Genomic DNA, 24,667 nt, shown 5'->3' with positions numbered 1-24,667 from the left:
GTTGTTATTCTTTCCTCCTTTACTTAGAATGCTTTCATTTTAAGGGAGACTGTAATTGACAAAATAGGGAACTCAATCTGGAAAACACTAACGAAAACAAAATCCCCTCACCCTTTGTATATACTGGACATTAAGATGCTACAGTTAAAATGCTACTGTAGACAGGATGCTGTCTACAGAGGGAGAAAAAATTCTGCTTACGCTTCCACCAACCTATGGATTTGGGAACAAGCAGTGAGTAAAAACTTAAAAATAAAAATAGAAAAAAACACACCAAACAAACCCTAAATGATATAGAAAAGAATTATCTCTTTATAAAAAAGAAATGTCTTTCATTTTTAGGTGAAATTGGATATGGAGGCATCTAAGATAAAGCTTCCTGTTTTTAATCTATTAAAAAGGATTTTTTAATGAAGCCAATTCTATAAAGTGATCTACAATATGCTAGAACTTCCAATCTGGTCTAGTTTCTGAGTTTACGCATAAGGGCTTTTAAAAGGGCTTCTGGGATGGAGCAGGGTCCCATGCATTGGCCTGGTTTTTTAGGGCAGTGTAGGTTATTCTCATTACTCGAATCTTCTGCAAAAAACAAAACAAAACAAGCAAACAGTTGTCTGGCACATCCCCAACAGACTGCAGTGGAAAAACCTCCCTCTTCAGGAAAGGCAGAGCGGCTACCCTATGTGGTGTGAAACCTGCCTAAAGGGGCCGCCTGCACCCACAGAGCAGCGGCCCTTCTGACAAAGGCGTGTTGAATACAGGTTTGCATACACTAGAGACCTCCAAGAATCCACAGAAGAGTGACCTTTTATTGACAGGTATTCTTTTGATACAGGTGGGCTCAAAAATAGATTTTACTATTCTACATATTTCTCCTCTAAAACCTCTGTTATTCTTCCTGGCACACCAGAAAATGCTCTGAACACAACAGGTAAAAATGCTGATCCTTGAAATTAGACTGGAATAACAGATAGGAAAACGAAAGGAAGCACCAGCGCCAGAGCATTTCTCCAGGACATCGCTGGTCACCACCTGTCCATCAGCAGTGGTGTGGACCTGCTCGGCAACTGCACAGCATGAGGAGACAGCATCACCCACCAGGTATGAAGGGCCCTTTCTGACATTCTAGGTTTAAACTGACCGGTCAAAGTATCAGGCTGAGTACTGACCAAGATCTGTGAGGTTCTCCCTGATGGCCAAAACCTCACAATTTAGATAGTATGTCTATAGAGTTTAAGAGCAACCATTTAATTCTATGTTGACTTTTCAGAGGGAAAAATTAATCTGTTTTGGTGCATGGAATAAACAGATATGAAGTAGTTAAATCATCTTTGTCATTAAAAAATCTCTCTCCACAAGGTCCAAATACAAGGTCCAAACAGGTCCCTAAGACATGAATTCTATTGGTTTTGTGCCTTTTTAGTGTTTTTTTAACCAAGCAGGCAAGTATGCAAGTCAGATTATCAACAAATGAAATCCAATATTATCCTTGCTTTTTCTGTTATTCTTTATGTGAAAGTACTTTATAAACCATACAGCACTATGCAAATTCCAGTTATTATTACAAATTTATTCCAAATGAAGCTAGCTGGCTCAGAAACTGGCACATTCTTTTTTTTATTATTCTCATGCTGAACTGAATTCAAGTGAGATCTTTATTTAATTAGTTAGCTAGTTATCTGGCTTTTTATTTATTTTTTAGTTTATTGAAGTCACACTGGTTTATAACATGTAAATTTCAGGTGTATATCATCGTATTTCAGCTTCTGTATAGATTGCATCGTGTTCACCATCAAAAGTGTAGTTTCCATCTGTCATCATACATATGTGCCCCTTTACTTTTGTCCTCCTGACACATTCTTATTGTTTATTTTTATTTTAAAGAATCAGTAATTTTCATATTTTGTTAAGAGTCAAAATGTTTCATCATAGTTCAGTTTTAGGATTCTTATATACATTAAGAATCTAAACTGACTTGGAAACAAAGATGGTAATACACATTCTTCCTATCTCAATATCAAATTGCACAACAATCATCTGGAGGTTCCAAATGCTTTCATGACCAGACAGTGACCAACTTCAGAACGTCTTGGCTGGCCTGTCAGTCGTGAAGCAGCGAACTCTTCACACAGTCAGGAGCAGCTACTCTTGAACACCAGGATATGTCTTACAGACTCATATGTCCAATAAAAATTCAGTTTTATACCCTGCCTTTTAGGAGAGAGTTAAAAGGATTAAGAAAGGACTTTTAGCAGGTCTTCTGGGATAGGGAACGGCTCCATGCTTTGCTTGGCTTTTTTGGTGAAAAATGCACGTGAGTCTCAGCACGTATCAGAATGAATGCTGGTAAATGACAGCTTTTCTGAACAAGAGACTGAACATCCAAACTCAAGGCTATCCCACTTAAGAGCCTTAATAGGAATGGACAGAATGGCTTTATTTATTTTTATAAACAGATATAAGTCTTTAGCTTAGTTCTTATTATTTATTTATTTATTTATTTTTATAATTTTATTTATTTATTTATTTTTTCCCCCAAAGCCCCAGTAGATAGTTGTATGTCATAGCTACACATCCTTCTAGTTGCTGTATGTGGGACGCGGCCTCAGCATGGCCGGAGAAGCGGTGCGTTGGTACGCGCCCGGGATCTGAACCCGGGCCGCCAGCAGTGGAGCGCGCGCACTTAACCGCTAAGCCACGGGGCCGGCCCTTAGTTCTTATTATTAAATTTACCTTTTTAAATATAACCTAAGAAAGAAAAATTACCATTTTCTTTTATAACTTGATTTGATCTTGCTTCTTTTATCTAACCAAAGCCTTTTTTCCCCTCAATGAGTGAATTTACTGTGTTACACACTAATAGAGGTTATAATTATGATTATTCTATAAAACAACAAAGCTATCAGTACCTTGGAAGCCCAAGCCACATGACCCATGACGGGGACCAACTGGCATCATACTCATTCTCACTGAAGGTGTTGGGCTGCTCCTCCGAGGTCTGGGCTGCCTCCTCAACAATCTGCACCTCAAGTGCTTTCAGGGCAACAGCGGGGGACGCAGCACTGGCTTTCAGCACAGCAACAGCCTCACTGTGACTTAAATTGGTCAAATCAATGCCATTGATATTCAACAATATATCACCTGTTCAAATGAAGAACAAGAAAAATGAGCTGAGCTACCAAGTGATTATTTCCCTGTAAATCCTATTATCTGTAAACTAATCAACAAGGGTAGTTCCAATAATTCAGGTGAGATAAGGTGAAAGACCATTTTTTACTTCTTTGTAATTTTTGTAATACTGAGGAAAAATCCAATTCATGGAAAACATTCCAAGATAATTCAAAAATTTAAAATAATTCCATAATATATAGGAAAAAGTGTGGCTTGAGGCCCTGTGATTCAATTGGAAGTGCAAACCATCAGCCCTGGTTTAGCTGTGTAAAGGCCCTGGCCAGGTTCATTTCTCTTCTTTGAGCTCGAGTGATTTCTAGAGTTCTTTCCTATTCTAAAATGATTTGATCCTTTGCTCTTAGAAAAAAATTTTTGATATATTCTATTTTATATTTACACAGTTTTATACATAAAAGTCAGCCTTACATAGTTTACCCAGTGCAAACATATCAGAATATGTAAAGACAAGATATTCTTGGGCCTACACAAAGAAATAAAACTTGTGATTTGAACATCTTCTCTTGCTTGAGGAAGAAAAAAGTGTTTTGCTCTGCCAAGTAATATAATAAAAAAGGGCAATGAGGATTATATAAAAGGTTAGGAAGGAAAGGATTAGTTTTGTAGGAAGCACAAACATTTGTACTAAGAAAGCCTACAGAAAATCCTCCTCTCCCAATTCATCATTTATTTTTCAGATTATTAAAGCAAACATTCTCATTGTAGAAAACAGAACAAAAAAAATAACAAGAAGTACATAAAATGACCTCAAATTCCACAATTGGACAAATAAAAATTTTTTTAAATAGCAGTCTAATTAAGCTATAATTCACATACCATTCAATTCATTCAAAGTATACAATTTTATGGTTTTTAATATAGTTACAGAATTGTACAACCATCACACATCATTTTTAGAACATTTTTATCACCCCCCAAAAACCCTGTACCCATTAATGGTCACTTCCCTTCCCCTAGCCCTAAGCAACCACTAATCTACTTTCTATCTCTATAAATTTGCCTATTCTGGACATTTCATGTAAATGGAATCATACATGGTCTTTTGTGAGTGGCTTCTTTCACTTAGCATAATGCTTTCAAACTGCATCCATAGTGTAGCTGGTATCAACACTTCATTTCTTTTTATGGCCAAATAATATTCCGTTGTAGGGATATACCACATTTTGCTGATCCATTCACTAGTTGAGTTGTTTCCACTTTTTGGCTATTATGAAAAATACTGCTATAAACCATCACGTACAAGTTTTTGTGTGGACATGTGTTTTCATTTCTCTAGGAATGGAATTGCTGGGTCATATGGCTCTATGTTTAACTTTTTGAGGAACTGCTAAACTGTTTTCTAAAAACAGTTGTACCATTTTCCATTCCCACTGGCAACGTATGAGAGTTTCAATTTCTCTACATCCTTGCCAATGTTTGTTATTGTCTGTCTTTTTTATTATATTCGTCCTAGTGGGTGTGAAGTCATTTTGATTTGCATTTTCCTAATAACTAAGGACACTGAGCCTCTTTTCAGGTGCTTATTGGCCATCTGTATATCTTCTTTGGAGAAATGTCTATTGAGATCCTTTGCCCATTTTTAAATTGGGTTGTCTTTTTTATTATTGAATTGTAAGAGTTCTATACGTACTCTGGATACAAGTCCTTCATCAGATATATAATTTGCAAATATTATTTCCCATTTTGTGGGTTATTTTTTCACTTTCATGGTGGTGTCCTTTGCAGCACAAAAATTTGTAATTTTGATGAAGTCTAGTTTATCTATTTTTTTTATTCTTGTTGCTTGTGTTTTTGGTGTTGTATCTAAGATAATCCTTGACTAAAATCATCACCTAATCCAAGGTCCTGAGGATTTATACTTCTGTTTTCTTCTAGAAGTTTTAGCTCTTATATTTAGGTCTCGGATCCATTATTAAGTTAATTTTTGTACATAGTGTGAGATAGGGATCCAACTTCATTCTTGGAAAAATAGCCTTTAAGACTCACTTTTCCATATGAACAAACCAAGTGTATGGAGAATGCTATTTTTACCACTACCACCCCCACCTATGCAAATTATATAGTATTGAAGGGGAATGTGAAATTGTGAATGAGTTTATCCCTAAAACCACTATCTTTTTATTAAGTCTGTCTTCTGCTCCACCTCCTCCGTGAGCCTCCTCCCACACAGACACTTTATTATAAGCAACATCTGTACTTTGGTGAGATGATCCTTCAGAGTATCTAGTCTGCCATAATGCTGGAAGCATAAGTCTCTTACAGGGTCTTTTCCAACATAAAATAATCCAACAGTCTAAGTAACTGTTAGAGAGTAATGGAACCATTATCAAGCTTTAGCAGTTTCCCTTTACAGTAAGCATTTTTCTAACCTTACAGAGAGGCTTTATGCTTACATATGCAAGGGACATTTTAGAGGATTTAAAAAAGCCATGTTTAATAGAAAACTTTGTAGATAGTCTTTATCTTTAAAAATGTGAGTTGAATCCAGGGAGAAGATGTGGTGAAATTGTTTAAGATCCAATCTTACCTCTCTTGATTCTGCCATCGCGGGCAAGGCAGCCATGAGGTGGCACACTAGTCACAAAGATGGGCAATTCACCACTCTTACTTCCTCTGCCCCCAGCTACTGTCATTCCAAGGGACTCATGTGGTTCCTTCTTTACAGTGATGTGTTTTTCCTGGCATGTAACACACTGGGTAAGATCCTAAACATCAGAGGAAAAATTTATTGGATAATGAATAATATATAGTTGAAGTAAAGACAGCTTAAACTAAAGTAAAAACTTATGCGGCAATTATAAAGTCATTTTTTAAAATCACTTAGTATAGAACTGAAAGTAATACATAGTTCTTCATAGGTACAAACAGTACACTGAACACTGTGGATCACATTGTCAAACTTTGGACTACTATATTTTCATGTAACAATTTATGGAACTGAAAAAACTCAGGACTCTTGACATATTGAAGTCAAAGTAAAATAAGCACATCATTTGTATATTTATCCTGAGCTCCAAAATATGATCAATTCTATAAAAGTAAATAATGCATTTGAATTTTAAAATTCTGAAGACAAGCCAGTTAATTTTACTTCCATCTTTCTCCTCTGTTCTTTGAAAGAAAAGTTGACAGAGTAGTATAAAAGTAAAGTGTGGATTTTACTAACTGCCAGAAAAAGCTACAGATGTATCTTCTGATTCTTACTGACAAGGATTATCAGAGTACTCAATCATGAAGCAGGTGCAAATCTACCTTCAAAACCTTCATGAAAAGCTAAAAGGATGAGAACTGAATTTTTGAATAAGTTAATAACAGAGAAATAAATTCCCAACAAACTATATTCTCAGGGAAAAGCTATTTTTACTGACATTTGTTACTGCTACTTATTACTGAGGCATTCCTGGAAGTAAGAAAAAGAGAATTTTAAACATCACTTTTCTTTTGAATTAGAATTCAATAAAAAACAAGGTGTACATATGCAATATTAATATTAAAATAACAATAATAACTAACATTTATTGAAGGCACGTTATGTGCAAAGCTAATGGCTTTACATACGTTATTTCATTTAATCTTCACAATGGTCCTAATAGTAAATATTATTATTGGCTCCATTCTACAGATGAGGAAACAACTTTAGAGAGGTCATGTAACTTGGCCCAAGTCATACAACTATAAGTGACTACACTGGGATTTGAATGGATGCAAGTTCAATAATAATAATAATAATAATATATATTAATATATGTTTTACACATGTACGTATAGTATTATGCACCATGTATATATATTGTTTATATGACCGCACCACTCAGGTGCTATCCCATTAAGTGTAATAGTGGAAGCTAATAGCTCAAAAGGTTTCCAACATTTATCAACTATAAGAAAATGTTGTAGATAACAAGATAAATATTAACATTATTACAATATCAACAATAGAAACATATAAATTATATTTACAGAATTATAACATTTCCTCTAGTGACATTATTTTAAAGAGTTAAGATGTACGTATCTGTTAATCAGGCCCTGGAGTTCCAGGCCCATCTCCCTTTCTCTGCTCCTGGAATCCATGTACTCTTGAAATGTTATTAAGGGAACTAGCATTCCTAGAAAATGTTATGACCTAGTAGAAAACTTGTAAACGTCTTCAGGCGGTCTATCTAAAGGTATGAAATCAATGTTAGTATCCTTCAAAATTGGACAAAAACCACTTTATTATGAAGACAACTCCTGTAAACTCAGTCTTGAGTATATTTATTTAAGCAGTTTTGGCTCTCAGGTATTTAATCAGTTAAGGCTGGTTGTTTCATCCCCCTAGATGGCTGAGATGTATGCATTTTTCTCCTCAGGAACCAAACCAAACTTCAAAGCTTATACTTGGTATGCTTCAAGGAAACTTCTAAGGGTTCAACACCACATGAATGTCTATCCAAGCAGCTACTTACATGCTTAGTAGTAGACTAATGTATACTTTGATTTTTAACAATGATTATAATCGTCTGAACTGGTTGTTTTGGTAAATTTGTGTGTTTGTTTTCCCCAAAAGCCCTTTATTTTTCTAAATCAGGATTTGACATAACAAATGCAGTATGTTAATAGTAAATAGCTAAATTAACACTTAAAAGTACATTTCTTGTGGTTGTTCTAACCAACCAGGTTTGTAGAGCACCTAGTATAAGAATAAATTCAGTATTCCTATTTAAAACATTGTTACAAAAAATTAAAGAGAATAAGAATTAGAGTTAAGAGAGAAAAATATATGTGCCCAAAACAAACAAACAAACAAATGAAATAAGCAGAGTTCTCTATATGAATGTTGGAATGATTAAGTAGTTTTTAAAATTATCTTAAAATTACAATGTTGTCACAGACACTCCTATCTTAAATTATTGCAGAATTTAATGACATAAAAGATTCAATAATCAACTTTTGACTTACATTACAATTCTTTAGGAATATATATATATATATATATATATATATATATATATAACTTGTAAAGCAAGGACAAGCTATATGAAACAACTCCTATTCAAATTCCTATTCAAAACAATAATTCCTTTTTCACAGTCATCATTATGAAGGCAAAATTATAGGTTTCCTTCATACATTTTGGTTTTTGTTCAGAAATGAGAACAAATCTGTCGTTATAATTTCTTGTAAGTATTAACTAAACTACAGACTAGTGACAAGTCTGTACTTAAGCTCAGAAAACCAGATAAACCTGATGGGCCAAAAATACTTGTGCCTTTAAGCGGTGCTTTCTTAGGGTACCTGCAACATTTCAAACGTAATTTTCTCTCAAATACTGTACTTACATTAAGAAGCCATTTTAGCACATAGGAAACTTCCTATCATTTTTAAGCAGACTGATAGATAAGTTTTTGTTTAGTAAAGCAATTTAATTTTACTTAAGGAGAATGACTTTGGAAGCTCATATTTAGCTTATATTTTCACATAGGTGAACATCATTGTTTTAAAAATCCTAGCCTACCAGAAATTGAGTTCAAATAAAACATCAAATGAAGTAAATAATAACAAGAATGCAGTAAAGTACCACTGTTTTTTGATTTCTGCAATTAAAGTGAGACAGTATCAAAATTCTCAGCACAGATAAATGACCTAGGAAAATATAAAACCAGTGAAATATTGAAGAAGCAGTAAAAAAACTCAACATATGGGAATTTTAAATGATTTAGGGTAGTATTCTTATAAGCTATAACATAAAAGGAAATATGCTATACATGTACCTATCAAAATTTATTATTTATGTTTAATATTCACATATCTAATTCTGTTGTTGTAGGCAACCTGCCCAACTGCTAAGTATAGACTTGTCCATCATTATCTTCATTATGCTTTTTCAATCATACAAACCAACTGTTATAATTAAATGAGCAACCCAATAAATCCCACTTTCAAGTAGGACTAAATAAACAGAAGATTGTTCTGGAAGATCAAACACATCTCACCTGGCAGAGGGACCTTCCTCACTAAGAAACTCTCTCTATTGGCTGAGGAACTGAGACAATACAGTCACTCTCTAAGGTAGCAAAACCTACACATTTCACACCCAAACACCTATGATCACCTTTTCCAACAGAATAACAGCCCTCATTTAAATCTTACCAGCTTGTAACAATGATCCTTTGAGGGTGGATGAATTAAAAAACACTAACAAAAACATCTCACCTTATGTGAGCTGGGTCTGCTGTGATACAGTGGCTGTGCGTGGTGCTGGCTGCTGCTCTGAGTTCCCGCTTCTCGGATAGTGTTACCAGGCTGAGGTTTCCCTGGTCTAGCAATTGTTAAATTCACCCTCTCTCCACTAGCCTGGAGAAAACACACATACATTACCACCAGTCGTTAATGATGATTCTCATTTAAAAAATTATAGGCAGGGTGATTTTCAATGCACTTCTCAGAATTATACCAGAGCCTTGCCTGGGTAGTGACTGTAAGCACCTAGTGGTGGGGAAGAAGGGAGTTCATTTCATGAGCTAATATTTTATTTTTTTAATAATTTTATTTATTTATTTCTTTTTCCCCAAAGCCCCAGTAGATAGTTGTATGTTGTAGTTGCACATCCTTCTAGTTGCTGTATGTGGGACGCGGCCTCAGCATGGCCGGACAAGCGGTGTGTCTGTGCGCGCCCGGGATCCGAACCCGGGCCGCCAGAAGCGGAGCGCGCGCACTTAACTGCTAAGCCACGGGGCCGGCCCAATGAGCTAATATTTTAAAACTTCTGCAGTTAAAATTACACACATACCCTCTCTTGGACATGCCCTCCCCAATCCCGCCTCCAAAATAACCAAGGCAAAGCAGTCAAACTTCTCGTGTTCTCATCTTCCCACGATTTCTTGAAGAGTAACTTTCATACTTCTTTGCCCCTTCAAGACTGGCCTTGGCTGGGCCGGCCAAGGCTTAGGCCCTGTGGCTTAGCAGTTAAGTGCGTGCAATCCGCTACTGGCGGCCCAGGTTCGGATCCTGGGCGCGCACGGACGCACCGCTTCTCCGGCTGAGGCCGTGTCCCACATACAGCAACTAGAAGGATGTGCAACTATGACATACAACTATCTACTGGGGCTTTGGAGGGGGGGAAGGAGGAGGATTGGCAATAGATGTTAGCTCAGAGCTGGTCTTCCTCAGCAAAATAAAAGAGGAGGATTAGCACGGATGTTAGCTCAGGGCTGATCTTCCTCAAAAAAAAAAAAAAAAAAAAAGATTGGCCTTGCCATTGTGAGGGAGAGAGCAAAGGAAAGAAGATAAAAGGAAGAACTGATTCAAAACTTGATTAAAATCCATTAAATAAATTTCATGGTGGCTTGGAAGTAATAACCAATGGAACTATGCACAGCCTTGTTTCTGCTTGCTATAAGTTTGATTCAAAAATAGGACATCAGCTTAAACAGTCCTAAAAAGAATGATTATAGAGATCCTGTATAACAAGATTAGTATTTATATATTGTGTGTGTGTAATACACATCCACACACACACCTACTTAACAGTTATGTTAAATTATTTTAGAAGTTCATGACTATCATTTTAAATTTAGAGGCCCTTTATCTGTATCTACATATCTATATTTTAAACATAGATTCACATCTATTATATATATATATATTTTTTTTTTTGTGAGGAAGATCAGCCCTGAGCTAACATCCATGCCAATCCTCCTCTTTTTTTGCTGAGCAAGACTGGCCCTGGGCTAACATCCGTGCCTATCTTCCTCTACTTTATATGGGACGCTGCCACAGCACGGCTTGACAAGCGGTGTGTTGGTGCACGCCTGGGATCTGAACCCGGGCCGCCAGCAGCGGAGCCCACGCACTTAACCGCTAAGCCACGGGGCCGGCCCCCACATCTATCATATTTTTAAAAGTTATTTTATCTTTGCTTTTAATGTACAGGCCTGATTTATTTGATGCTGACTCTTGGTCATGACTGCAATTTCCAATTTTATTATTATTCTTATGGGAAATTATGATAGCCTGCTTTCAAGGAATTGGGGTAGAAAGTGGGGACCTCTCCTATAACTATAGTTAATAATGTTAAGAAATCACTAGTTCTTGCTTTTCCCAGTTTTATTGAAATATAATTGACATACAGCACTGTATTATTTTCAGTTCTTAAATTGAAAAATAAGTGTTCACCAATTTTAATGCTCTACTAAAAAGCCTTTGCTTATTCAAGCATTTTATTAAACTAAATAGTTTCAGACAAGTTCTTCAAAATAACTGAAAGAATAACACCTAACATACGGGCCAGACTCCCAAAGCACAGACTCTAGGGACTTGATCTAAAGGGTAAATATAGAAGTAGAATGTTTAATATCCTGGTAATTAAAATTCTGACACTTCACATTATTAGATTGCACAGTGTGAGGTGGTGGGTACTCCCTTTGTGGCTTTATTTCAAAGTACAGAATCATTTTCATTACTTAACACCTCATAACCACCAAATACTCCATAATCAGTATTTCAACTTTACTGGAAAACCCCTGCTTATGCAAACCTATTAAGAGAAACAAATCCTTGATCTTTCTAGATTTTCTGAAAGACAAAATTCTATGCATGTGCTCAAAGTGGGCATTTAAGATTTAAATTATAGAACAACATTTGGGTTTAGGCTAACTTTAAACAGAGTGCACATCTAACACGTCAGGGTTTCAAATATAGCAAAAAGTTTTGTTCATGTCAAGATTTGAAAAATGCAAGATACCCAAATGACAATACCCTTAATTCATAAGCAAGTGGCATGCTCTATTGCTGGGAGATAAATTGGTATGATCTGATTTTCTGGAGGGAAGTTGAGCAAAATGTCTTAAACTTAAAAACAAAACATGACCAAGACATGGAAGCAACCCAAGTCTCCCTCGACTGATGACTGGATAAAGAAGATGTGGTACATATATACCATGGAATACTACTCAGCCATAAAAAAAGACAAAATCGTCCCATTTACAACAACGTGGATGGACCTGGAGGGTATTATGTTAAGCGAACTAAGCCAGAAAGAGAAAGACAAACACTGCATGATTTCACTCATATGTGGAAGATAAACCAACACATGGACAGACAGAACTGTTTGGTGGTTACCAGAGGCAAAGGAGGTGGGGGGTGGGCACAAGGGGTGAAGGCATGCATTTATATGGTGACTGACAAACAATAATGTACAACAAAAATTTGACAATAAAAAAAAAAGAGAGGAAAAACAACAACAACAAAAAACCAAAACATGAAAGTCTGTCAATAGGGAATGATTAAATAAGTTGTAGTACAACATGCCTACTATACTGCTATTATAAATCATGATGTGAATCTATACTTATTTTCATGGTAAGAAGTCTACAACATACTGCTGACATAAAGAAAAAGTTGCAAACTCAGAATTTATAAGATAAGTGTATGAGTACCTATTTGTCTATACACATACACACAAAACTGTTTGTAACCATGTTCTCCAAAATATTAATGTTGTGTTGGGGTATTTAGACTGAATGTGATTTTAATTTCTTTATTTTCTATAGTTTGTCTTCAGAATTCTTTTTAGATATGGAGTACATGTTATTTTTATAATCCAAAATCAGTAAGACTTTTAATTTTTTTCAAAAAGAAACTTCAATTGAATAGCTTCAGTTTTTTATAGTTTGGTTAAAATTACAGCACAAAATATGATGCAACTAATTTAACTATTTGGATTATAAAAATCCTAATACGGAGGCTAGCCTGGTGGCGTAGTGGTTAAGTTCGTGTACTCCACTTTGGCAGCCCAGGGGTTTCGCAGGTTCAGATCCCAGGTGTGGACCTACACACCACCCATCAAGCCATGCTATGGGGGCATCCCACATACAAAATAGAGGAGGATGGGCACAGATGTTAGCTCAGGGTAAATCTTCCTCAGCAAAAAGGGGAAGATTGGCAACAGATGTTAGCTCAGGGCGAATCTTCCTCACCAAAAAAAAAAAAAGAAAAAAAAAGGCAAAATATGATATATTATCATGAAAAATTTTAAGTATATTTTCTACCTGTGTATCTATATTTTCCACATTTGGGTTAGAAATTTAGTGAGGACCATCTACTTAGGAATTAGAGTATTTTAACATTGCCTGAAATATATATAGTCAATCAATTTCTCTTTCTATCTTATTGATCTGAATTTTCACTTCATAGAGTCCACTCAACTCTCTTGTTTCCTTTAACAGATCCCACGAATGGATTAACTTTCTTCTCTTCTTTTCCCCCCTCTTCATCCCACCAATACCCACTCTTACAAGATGAACTAACTTCCAATAGAGGAGCAGCTGGCTGGTATCCACAGGTAAAGGTCCTAATGCTGCCTCTGATTCGAGGGAATTTCAAGGCATCCAGTTTCTTTAAACCTCAAGTCTATGAAATGAGACCAATACCTGAAACTCCTCTCAGTGCAATATGGCTGGGGTGAGTGTGTGTGTATGTTTTCTTAACGCTATACTGAACCAAAAAGTTAAAAAAAGGAGTAAGTTAAAGGGGACTAAGACTTGGGTTCTCCTATAGTCTTAAATTTTCATTATTTGATCCTGTGTAGTATACATATTTTTAATGACTATAAACCTACCTTAATTCCTGATGATCCATTATATTAATACTTGGTTTCCTCTATAGTGTTTTGTTGTGCTAACTTAATTAAAAAAACACACATTTTTGTTACCCTTTTATGACACTGTAGGAGATACTCATATCATTAAATGCCATGGCATGCTGCAGAGACCGAAGATTTTCTCTAGATGGTTTTCTGATTTCTCTAATAATGACTATCGTTATTTACTTCACAGGGATACTGTGAAGACAAATGTTATGATGTGTTTGAAATGCTTTGCACTACAGAGATGAGTTATTCATTAAAAAAAAAAAAAAAGATTTTCCCCCTATTTTTAGGGATCTTGAAGTGGAGAAGGGGAGTTAAGAGACCAGGTAAGTCATAACCTTGGTAAGCACAGCTCCTTTGAGCCTTAACTTTTCTCCCTGTGGAATGTGGACACTACCATCTGTTATGTCTGGTACTGGGTGGAGCCTAGGGAGCAAATGAGAAATGCATGTGAATCTGCAGAGCCTTTACTCTATAAATAGCCAGCCTAAAAGTTCATGATTATGTAGTATTTAGAAAAGATTCTATCCATAATGATGTTATACTATTGTGGATTTTGAAGAATTTAGGTAGCCATGCTTGATTTTCCAATGAAATAGCAACCATCCCCTGGATTCTTATGTTATTTGCTAATGAAAACAAACACTGAGACATGGTAATGAAGCCTAAGCCCCTGGAATGAATGTCCAGAGGAGTTTACCTGAATAATCTGGGCGGCAAGCTCAGGTGTCCCATGCTTCAGGTCATGTCCGTTGATGGCAAGCACTCGGTCGTTGCTGTTGAGCCTCCCATCCTGTGCAGCCAGCCCGCCTTCCAACAGGTCAAGAATAAAAACACCTGGCTCATCAGTCCTTCGTACGAGTTTAATGCCAAGCTGTTCACCAGAGTCCCGTTTATGAAGAACCACGTGGAAAATCTCTTCTCTATCAGAATGGCTGTATGCTCGGTTGCCAAAGCGTCTCTCTCGAAGCACAGTGAGATGCAGTGTGCTGCAGGGCTGCGAAAGGACAGCTCTGGCATAGTTATGGGACACATTGCTGATATCATAGTTGTTGACCTAGAAAAAAAGAATTATGACTGCAGCATGACAATCTTTTATTTTCCCAATTTGCAGAAATGTTTATACAACATTTCCAAACAAAACTAACATTGCGAAAATGATATACACTCACTATTTACAAAGAAAACCACTCTAAAGACATTTTAAAATATAGAGTTCCAAAAACTAACTTACAATGACTAGCATTAAGTAGAGAACAGTAGTTAGGATCACAGGCTTTAATGACAGTCTTGAATTAGAGTCCTTGGTTCTGCCATGTACTAACTGGATGACCTCAGGCAAGTTACAGAACGTGTTTGAGTGTGTCCTCATCTGTAAAACGTGTTTACCATCTACTTCATAGGATCACGATGAAAATGAACAGAGGCCATCAGCGCGTGGCGAGCGCCAGTGAAATACTAGTTGTAGTGGAACAGAAGCTGAAGTTCCACTGGATTACAAATTTGCTTCCCGAATGAAATACACTTGCGCTAGAGAAAATAAACTGAATTTTATTTTAAGCAAAGTGGCACATTCCAAGTACACAACCTTATTTTAGATGAGTGACTTTACTTTCAAGAAAAGCAGATAATTATAATTTCACTTTAATTCTTTAGCACACAAGTGTAATATATATACTATATATGCAATACTCACAGACATTATTTATTAAACTTTATCACTTTGAAATAAGTATAGTGACTTCAAAATTGAAAATGCCTAAATCAGCGATGACTGATCAAACTGAAAAAACCCATTCTTAATAATGTTCTAAAAGTCATATTACTTTTAATAGTGACATTGATGTAATTGATAACAGCAGTATTTTCTTCTTCAAACTGCACAAAAGGCTGCATAGTAAAAGGCCCTGAGGGTAGTATATGGTTATCCTTTTCAACGAGGCTATTGAATAGAATAAGATATATGTACGTATATGTGTGTGTGCGTGTGTGTGTGAATATATATATATATTTATGTATGAAACCCAAAGCCACACCCTGTTACTGCATATGGTTGACTAAAATAAAATCATAGGGTTGCTAGCTCTTTGGTCTATAAATAAACCATTTTAACAACTCCTAGGTATTTTCAAATTGGCTCACTGTATTATTTATGCAGCTTATACAAAGTCGGAGATAACCAGGTAGAAAAAAGTTCCCAGCAGCCTTCTCTCCAAGTGTTTACTTGTGAATGACCATGAATACTTCCCCACATTTGGGGAAAGGGTGTGGCTTTACTTACTGGCTCCAGCACAGCAATTAAAGGCCAACCAGAATTCAGGGCCCGCAGTAGGAGAGACCTTTTTGAATTCATTGATCAGGTTATGTGCTCATACTTTTCTTATCAATTAGAATCATTAAACTGGATTGAAGATCATCATTACTACAGTTATTAATATGTATGCCTCCATGAACAATAATAATGCATTGGAATTTCTACAATGTAAATTTAAAGCTTTGAGTTAATTCTCAAAAATATAGTCAATAATTTCAGATAACTCTAATTTTATTTGAGGTATAATGATTCAGTTATGTTACTAAGCAATTCTCCAAAATAGAAGAGTTTTAGCCCACTGATGAAATATATTAGCAAACAAAACTGAAAAATTGTTTAACCTCAATTGTTTTCCAAGAAATACGGACAAAAACAAAGCATTTGTTTTACCTTTAAAATTTAGAAAAAGAGTGAGAAATGTATAAGAATGTTAATACCCAATGCTAGCGCATTATTGGTAGCAAAGAACAAAACACAAAAATAAATGTACAGCTAGCAAAGCCAGAAGGGGGAGAAGGAAAGAGCACATGTAAGCTCCAGAAAAGGGCAATTGGCTCTCCTGGTCAGGGGGCTGCAGCTGGGAAACCAGCTGTTAAGATCTCCTCCACGTAAAGTCTGATTAAGAGCTGGGAACTAAGGAATACAGATGAGGTATCTACAAAGTTGTGCCAGCCTCGTGCAGCTAGAGTACTAACGTCATAAAAGGAGAGCAAATACAGTAATACAGTAAATAGCTAGCTTTTACTAGTAAATACAGTAAGTAGCTAGCTCTGGTTGGATCAGAAACCTGATTTTATATAAGCTGGATTAGTTATGCTTCCTGTATTCCCGTTTCCTCTTAGTATTCAGTAAAAAATAAAACACTGCTTGAAAGTTCAGTCTGTGTCAGCCATGTGAAGGACAATGAAGGAAGGATTTGGGGCCAAGTGTTCAAGCGGGATGATACACCGCGAGAGGCAGCATATAAGTGGAGTGGAAACTAAAGGCAGGAACCTGCAGTGGAAGGTCAGTCCTGGCTGCTCTGGTAGCCTGGTTTGTTTTTTCCCATCTGGAGATGTCCTCTCAAGAGCTGAAAATCCTAGAGGTTCCGCGTTTTGTTTTAATAAAGGAGATGGCTGTTCCTGACAGGATGTTATACCCAAATCCACTCTTTTATTGATTCAGCAAGTATTTCCTGAGCACTTACTACATGCACAGCACTATGAGAAACCTGTATCATAATCTGTACCATTAGGGGGGCTGCAATCACCCCATCAAGGGAAAGCTAGTATATTTGAATAATTTACTGTGCTTATGTGCCACGTGATGAAGAGAAAAGCAATGAGTAATTAAGGTAAGGAGAAGTCAAAACAGGTGAGAATGGCTAAGCAAAGCTTTAAGGATGAAGGTGAACAAACTGTAGGACTATGGGAACAGGTTGGAATGTAGAATACGTTGTTTGGAGGGAAGAAGACTGTATGTTTGGCTCTTCCAGTTGATTATAAACTCCATGAGGACAGGGACAGTATTTTGCTCTTAACTGTATCCTCAGCAATTAGTACAATGCCTAGAACATTGTAAGAAATGAACAAATTGCTATGCCTGAAAAAGAAAGAGCTAAAATTAAGATGATAGGCTGTATAAGAGACCAGGAAAGACCTTGAATATTAATCAGTCTGGACTTGATCTTCTAGTCAAATCTTCCCAAGGAAAGCAGAGTTACGGCTATATTAACCTGGCAGTGATCATGCTGGATTTAAGAGCAGAGAGTTGGGAGGCAGGAATCTGTGATGGGGTACTCTACTAAATTAGATATGAAACAGTGAGGGCCTAGACTAAAGAGGTAGCAGGGAAAATGGAAGTAAGGGGTAGACATCAACAGATCATGGTGAAGGACTGAATGATGAAATTGAGGAGGAAAGAGTCTTTGAGCTTGGGTTCCTAGAAAATATTTTTTATTGTTTATGAATATTTCTCTCTCCTTCTAGAAGTTATCATTTCTTTAGCTTCAGCTATCATCTACACTTGTGTGATTCAAACATGCAGGCCAGTGTTCACATAAACTCCAGGCCTATACAGTAGAATTCTTACTATTCCCATTCCCTCAGTCTCAACACGCCCTCTAATAAAATGCCATCTTGTCCCAGGCTAGTTCTTTTTTGGGAATAGCTATTTCTTCTTAAAGATCATCTTCTGAAAAAGAAGGTGAGGGTGGTATCAACGGTTAATGAAGAGTTAGACTGCTGAGGAGAGTGCATTAGGGAGCCAACAAGAGATGGCTATGATTTCTGAATTCTCCCTTAGATTCTACGGTATAAATTATAAGTAACGAGTGCTGCACAGTTTGCCTTTTCTAGATTTTAGTAATCAGTATAGTAGAGAAGGATAAAGTAGATAGTGAAGGCAAAAGATAGATGGGAAAACTGGACTTGGGATCAAGCCAATGGAATAATAAGATTTCAGCAGGGGTGAGGTGGCCCTGAAATAGTCAACCATGGAGTCCAAGCCAGGAGAGTCTAGCTGGCCTAAAGAGCGGAAGCACCGTGTGCTAAGTCACATGTGGGACTGAAAATTAAGGTAAGGAGAAACAAATACATTCCATGTATGTGGGGAAACTACAGATAAATTGTGATCTATTTTGCATATAAAAACAGCAAAAATAACCTATATATAATTCAGGTTCCACAGTACCACAATTTTCTAAGTTTTAAACTTATGAACAGTAACAAAAGGATGCAAGTTAACAGAATAATTAAAATTGATACCTGAAGAATCTGGTCTCCAGCAAGGAGTCTTCCATCTCTGGCGATTATCCCATCCCGATAGACTTCCTGGATAACAATGTTAATCAGTGGCGTTTCATTGCCACCCACAATGCTAATTCCTAACTGAATATAAGGATTAGACCGGTGAATTTCAATGGTGGTAATTTCGCCTTCTGGTAAACTAACTGGCTGTTGCGCAGCTGCTGAGTTAAAAATGAGAGAGAGAAAAACAGATGGAAAGAAAAACGATGTTTTATATTTTGATCATCTTCAGGTAAATAAATCATCTTATGTTGATAGATTAATAACTAAGCAATACCACTGGATAAGAAAAAGAGAATGACAAAAAAATCTATATGTTAAGATTATCCAAACATTTCTTCTCCCAAAGGTGATCAGTAGATAATCAATAGCTACTGTGTATCAGATCACAAGGGACAATGCAGTTTTCTGATACAGAAATATTAAGAGAATGTCATTTTGTCCTAACTGATAAGAGAAAGTATGGACCATGACAAAACTGTAAGTAATGCAAGGCAGTATAAAGGAAAAACTAACTCTGTGGTATATAATCACCATAGGTGTTGAGAGAGAAGTCATAGCAAGCACTAAGAAGAGGTGAGTCTTGAACTGAGCCTTAGGAGATGAAGAAGGATTGTAGCTGTGGCAGGGGAAATTTCAATTTGTAGTATAATTTGGAATTTGTAAGAGAAAATTGTATTTAAAAGTACATACCTAGGGCCAACTATCAAGGTATGCTTGAGACCTATGACCACAGGCTTTCCATTCATTTCCTAGTGGGTTGTGCAGTCAGATTAGGGGCTGCTACCAGAGGAGTGCAATGGTCAGGAGCATGGCCTGGCAGTGAGATATATATCCAGCCATTTCCTGGCTGCACGAGCTTGACCAATTAATTTCTCAAGACTCAGTTTTATCTCTGTTAAAAAAAATCTAATATTGTTATAGGCATTTAATCAGTTAATGTATGTAAAGTGCTTGGCACAGTGCCTGACACAGAGTAGGCACTTAATTTGAGGTATTACTTTTGCTGTTCTTGATTTCTTAGTCAGGAAGCAACAAGCTTCTGAACACACAAACAAACAATACGAAGCATGTTAATGCCTAATGAATTCATGGTCTACAGTAGAAGACGGGTGGGGAAGGATCCTCTTCCTCTGGGGTAAGATTCCTGTTCTGTTCCTAAAATGCAATCTATTAGAATTATACACTTAAAACGGTGAATTATGTGGTATGTGAATTATATCTCAATAAAATTATTTTTTTAAAGAGAAAAAAAATGCACGTTGGGAGAGTAGTAGGGAGCAGTGGGAAGGAAGTCCGATTTGAAAACAGAGCTGCGAAACAAGAGGAGGCGATAGGCGGCACATACTGTCGGCAACAGTGCTCTCCTCAAAAGCAGGGTTGTCCAGGCCAGGCTCCTCAGTCCACGCGGGGAGAGATGCTGATGTTGAGCTCCGCTCGGTGGGCACTGCGCCTGCCCCTGAACAGTCCGTTTCGACTGATAGGGTACCTGGAAGATCTATTATAGTGGTTCCATTTTCATTCTCAATCTCTGTCTGAGTTTTACTAGTTTTCCTTCTCTCTAGGGCAGCTCTCCGATGAGACGCTCCAGGACATCTAGAAAGAGAGCATCAGGTCGTTTCCCGATGATTTGAAAGGAAAAAAAAGTGATTAATAGCTTGTACCACAACAGAAGAACGGCAATGGCTTCTATGCAAAAAGCACCTAGAAGTACCCATAACAGTACAAAATTCTGACTTTAATTTCCACTCAAACTAAGTTCTTATCACTCCACATGGCCAAATTTAAAACAAGGCTTTGGCACAAACAATGGTTTGGTTTATATCTCAAAAAATACTTAAATAAAAAATTGTATTCAGGTATATACTAGTACCAGAAATATATACACCAGTATAGTTGTCTCTATACTGCAAGATTACTCTCAAATTCTGATTACCTAACCCTTTTACAGGTTAAACGGCTTAACCACAGGAGTAGAGATCAGCATTCTTCCACCAGTCCTGCATTCTGACTTAGACCCTGGTTGTCACTATGCCTCTACGCTCTCCTGGCCAATGCTACACATTCACTCGTTAGTGGGTAGCAATACATTTGAAGCTTTACCACTTGCAGGAAAGCAGAGCAAAGGCCCAAATAACTTACTGTACGACAGACATGGAAAGAGATAAAAACATATCTCCCAGTTTACAAAATTAGAATGGCAATAGTGGAATTACATATATGTTATGTAACTTGAAGAATATATTCCAAGTACTTGCAAAACTTACAAAAGCACCAAGAAATAACAACTGTTAACTTGCTTGTTTTCACTTATTTAAGCAAACAAAAAGGGCAGATAGATGCTTGTTTAAACATTTAAATAAAGTCTTTATACAACAGATATTAGGAATGACGTTAAGGTGCCAGTTCTTTTCCATCTGGCACCTTGATTAGACAAAGTGACTAATAATGCCCAGTTTGAAGAGTGGGAGGAGGAAAAGGAGATTAGTGAAGGAGAGCCAGACTCATATTCCTAGAGCCTAACACAACTCTACAGACACCATTTACTCTCACGTTGGAGTAAGAAGGTATAAAAAGTTTGGGTAGGGTGAGCAACAGTCTTACGCCTATCTGAAGGGTTGCAGACTTCATTCAATGACAATATTTTAAAAAATCTAGAATTTCAACAAAAATTAAGCATAGGATTAAATTTAATTAAAACTGAAAGCTATCCTTTAACTATAAGAGTAATAAATTTTCCCTCACGAATTAAAGATTTACTTTTTTTTTTTTTTTCCCCCTGAAGAAGCTTGGCCCGGAGCTAACATCCGTTGCCAATCTTCCTCTTTTTTTTTGCTTGAGGAAGATTAGCCCTGAGCTAACATCTGTGCCAGTCTTCCTCTATTTTGTATGTAGGTCACTGCTACGGCATGGTTGATGAGTGGTGTAGGTCCGTGCCTGGGATCCAGACCTGTGAACCTGGGCCGCCAAAGTGGAGCATGCCAAATTTAACCGCTATGCCACAGGGCTGGCCCCCTAAGGATTTATTTTAAGTCCTGGATTTCAAGTTCTTGAAAGGGATCATTATGAAATTTCTTTATTCAACTTTTTCTCATTACTTGTTTTCTCTTCACCTTGTTAAGAAGGGGGACAACTGATTTTCCTTTCTGCATTCTTGTTGCAGCACTCCAGGAAATGTTCTCCAAGGGCCTGACAAATATTTTTGAAAATTACATCACTGAAAAGTTATTTTTGATAAATAAGCAGATTTAATTAGAAATATGTTTTTAAAAATATTTTATTCAATAAAAAATTGAGACAAAAACTGGATCATAAAAAATATCAGTGACTAAAAAGATAGGTGAAGATTTAATTCTCAAAATATATATCATACACAAATATCTACATGGGCAATAGCTAGTCTTTAATGGCAAAAAAGGACTAGGAGCAGGAAATGAAGAGGAAACACAAATGATGCAAACACCTGGGAATTAGCCAAGCTAACAATTAAAAAGTCCTACAAACTAAGTAACTATAAAGCCTATCTTATAGTTATTAAACATGCAAAAACAAATTTAAAAAGGAAAACAAAGCTGTTAAGTAAAGAAACAGGTAGACTTAAATTCCCAATGGGCTAGCAAATTGTTAACAGGAACTAAAGATATTAAAAATGATATCATGTAAAGATATGGAAGAATGATCTTATCCAGCATTAGAGGAGGAAGGTTATAAATAGAACCTTCAGGAACACCCATCTTTAAACAAGGTGGACTAGCTAAGTAGATTGAGATAGAACAACTGGATAGGAGGAGACTATGAGGGAAAGACTTCACACTAAGTAAGGGAGACAAGAGTGTCAACAAAGAACATGGCTAACAGTCCAATGCCACAAAAGAGGCAGATAAGATACGGACCAAAAGCGTTGGTTTGATTAGAAGGTCATGGTGACCTTAGAAAGAACACTTTCAGTGACGAGGGCAAAAGCTCAGACTATAATACAAGGATTTCTGTTAACACAACATATACATTCTACAAAAACTGCACACTAAAAATTACAGGGCTTAAGGGAACAAGAAGACTGAGATAGACCATTCAAAGCTGTGCAACGGCTGCTAATGGGTACAGGGTTTCTTTTTGGGGTGTTGAAAATGTTCTAAAAATTAGATTGTGATGATGGTTACACAATTCTGTGAATATACTAAAAATCACTGAATTGTACACTTTAAAAATAGGTGAATTTTATGGTAGGTGAAATATACCTCAATAAAGCTATTTTTTTATAAAAGACTATCAGGGAATGAGTAGATCAGAGCAGGCTTGGATAGAGAAACAATCATGACCACACACAGCTCACAGCTGTCATCCCTTAAGTTTATAAACACTTGGAACTGAAAGAAAAAGGACGAAACCAACATTTGTTGAGTGTCTGATTTGTGCCAGTGTAAAGACCTTTATAGAGTATTTCATCGAATCCTCACAGCCACTCTATTACCCTCATTTTACAAAGAGGAAACTTGAAACTTAACTAAGCCAACATCATATAACTATTCTATTGCAGAGCCAAAATCCAAACAAACTCAGATCTGATTTCAAAGATGTCTGCTTTTTCCACTATATCATACTAAATTTATTCTTTTGGTGTTCTTTTTCTAGGCCTCAAGAAAACATAAATTGAATTTGTTCTGCAAACTTGTACCTAGAAACACAATCACAGAATGTTAGTGAAAGGCCTTAGTGATCATTAAAAAACAAAAAAATCACAAACAGTTTGGTGGTTACCAGGGGCAAGGGGGGTGGGGGGTGGGCACAAGAGGTGGAGGGAGGCGTTTATATGGTGATTAACAAACAATAAGGTACAACCAAAATTTCACACACACACACAAAAATCACAAACAGCAACAAAAACCTATGCATCTTTTTAAATGGAGCATTTAACAATAATAACACAAATGCAGTTAGTATCACGGGCTGTAACTTGGGTAATTCAAGCAGGTAAATCAGTGTAGCATGAGGCTAACAGAGAGGATATTAAAAATGAATGAAAACAATAGAATAGAAATACATGCAACACTTAATTAGAGCAGGGTAGACATGTGCTCAGACAATGCAGATGGAAGTGCAGCTCTGAGACAGTGGGCTGCCCTTAAAAAGGGCACTGGAGGCACTGTGACCTGCCATAGGCTGAAGGTTGTACCTCCCTAAAGAGGGATTTCTACATGTGGGTGTGTTTTTAAATTTTCTTAAATAAAACCAAGAGGCTCTTGCAGCAGCCAGAGCCCAACTGAGGGACTTTTCCTTTCCTGCTGAAGGTTATACATCCATTTCCACTATTCTGGCTCTCCTTACGGAGGACAAATTACACATGAACTTGATTTATGATATAGTGGCATCCTGTTATTCCCTGATATAACAATGATTCACATTAGGAAACATACAGTGTAACAGAACACACTATATTATTAGTATTAGTATTAGTATTAGTGGTGGTAGTGGTGGTAGCAGTAGTAGAAGAAGTGAAATAAAATGATGCATGGTAAGTGCCAGCACAATGCTAGGTACTTAATGAAACTCAAAGAACATGAGCCTCTTAGAACCAAGAAAAATGACAAAAATATTTACGGATTAAAATATGCAAAAATCAATTCAAATGACATCAATGAAAATGGTAGATTAAAGGTATATGAAAAGCCTTTCCCCCATAAAGCAATGCTAATACTGGCAAAAACTGTCAGAACCAACAATTTCTGAGCTCTGGAAATTAGCTAAAGC

General features: G+C 36.7%; 1 protein-coding gene across 9 annotated transcripts in view; it reads right to left on the bottom strand.

The window, feature by feature from the left end:
• LNX2 (ligand of numb-protein X 2) overlaps positions 1 to 24,667 on the bottom strand; it is an 80,373-nt gene that overhangs the window by 5,065 nt on the left and 50,641 nt on the right. For 8 of the 9 annotated variants that reach the window (XM_087436253.1, XM_087436250.1, XM_087436255.1 and 5 more), the window contains 6 exons: positions 20,268 to 20,515; positions 18,878 to 19,080; positions 14,520 to 14,876; positions 9,385 to 9,525; positions 5,717 to 5,894; positions 2,910 to 3,141 (listed from right to left, as the gene is read on the bottom strand). In XM_087436253.1, coding sequence (XP_087292379.1) covers positions 2,910 to 3,141; positions 5,717 to 5,894; positions 9,385 to 9,525; positions 14,520 to 14,876; positions 18,878 to 19,080; positions 20,268 to 20,515 — 1,359 coding nt within the window. The remainder of the gene's footprint in view (positions 1 to 2,909; positions 3,142 to 5,716; positions 5,895 to 9,384; positions 9,526 to 14,519; positions 14,877 to 18,877; positions 19,081 to 20,267; positions 20,516 to 24,667) is intronic. The other variant, XM_014791236.2, reaches the window with a different exon arrangement.

The sequence above is a fragment of the Ceratotherium simum genome, chromosome 10 (genome assembly GCF_057802395.1).
Source record: "Ceratotherium simum simum isolate JZ-2026a chromosome 10, ASM5780239v1, whole genome shotgun sequence".
Taxonomy (NCBI): Eukaryota; Metazoa; Chordata; class Mammalia; order Perissodactyla; family Rhinocerotidae; genus Ceratotherium; species Ceratotherium simum.
This window is presented reverse-complemented; position numbering and strand designations above follow the sequence as displayed.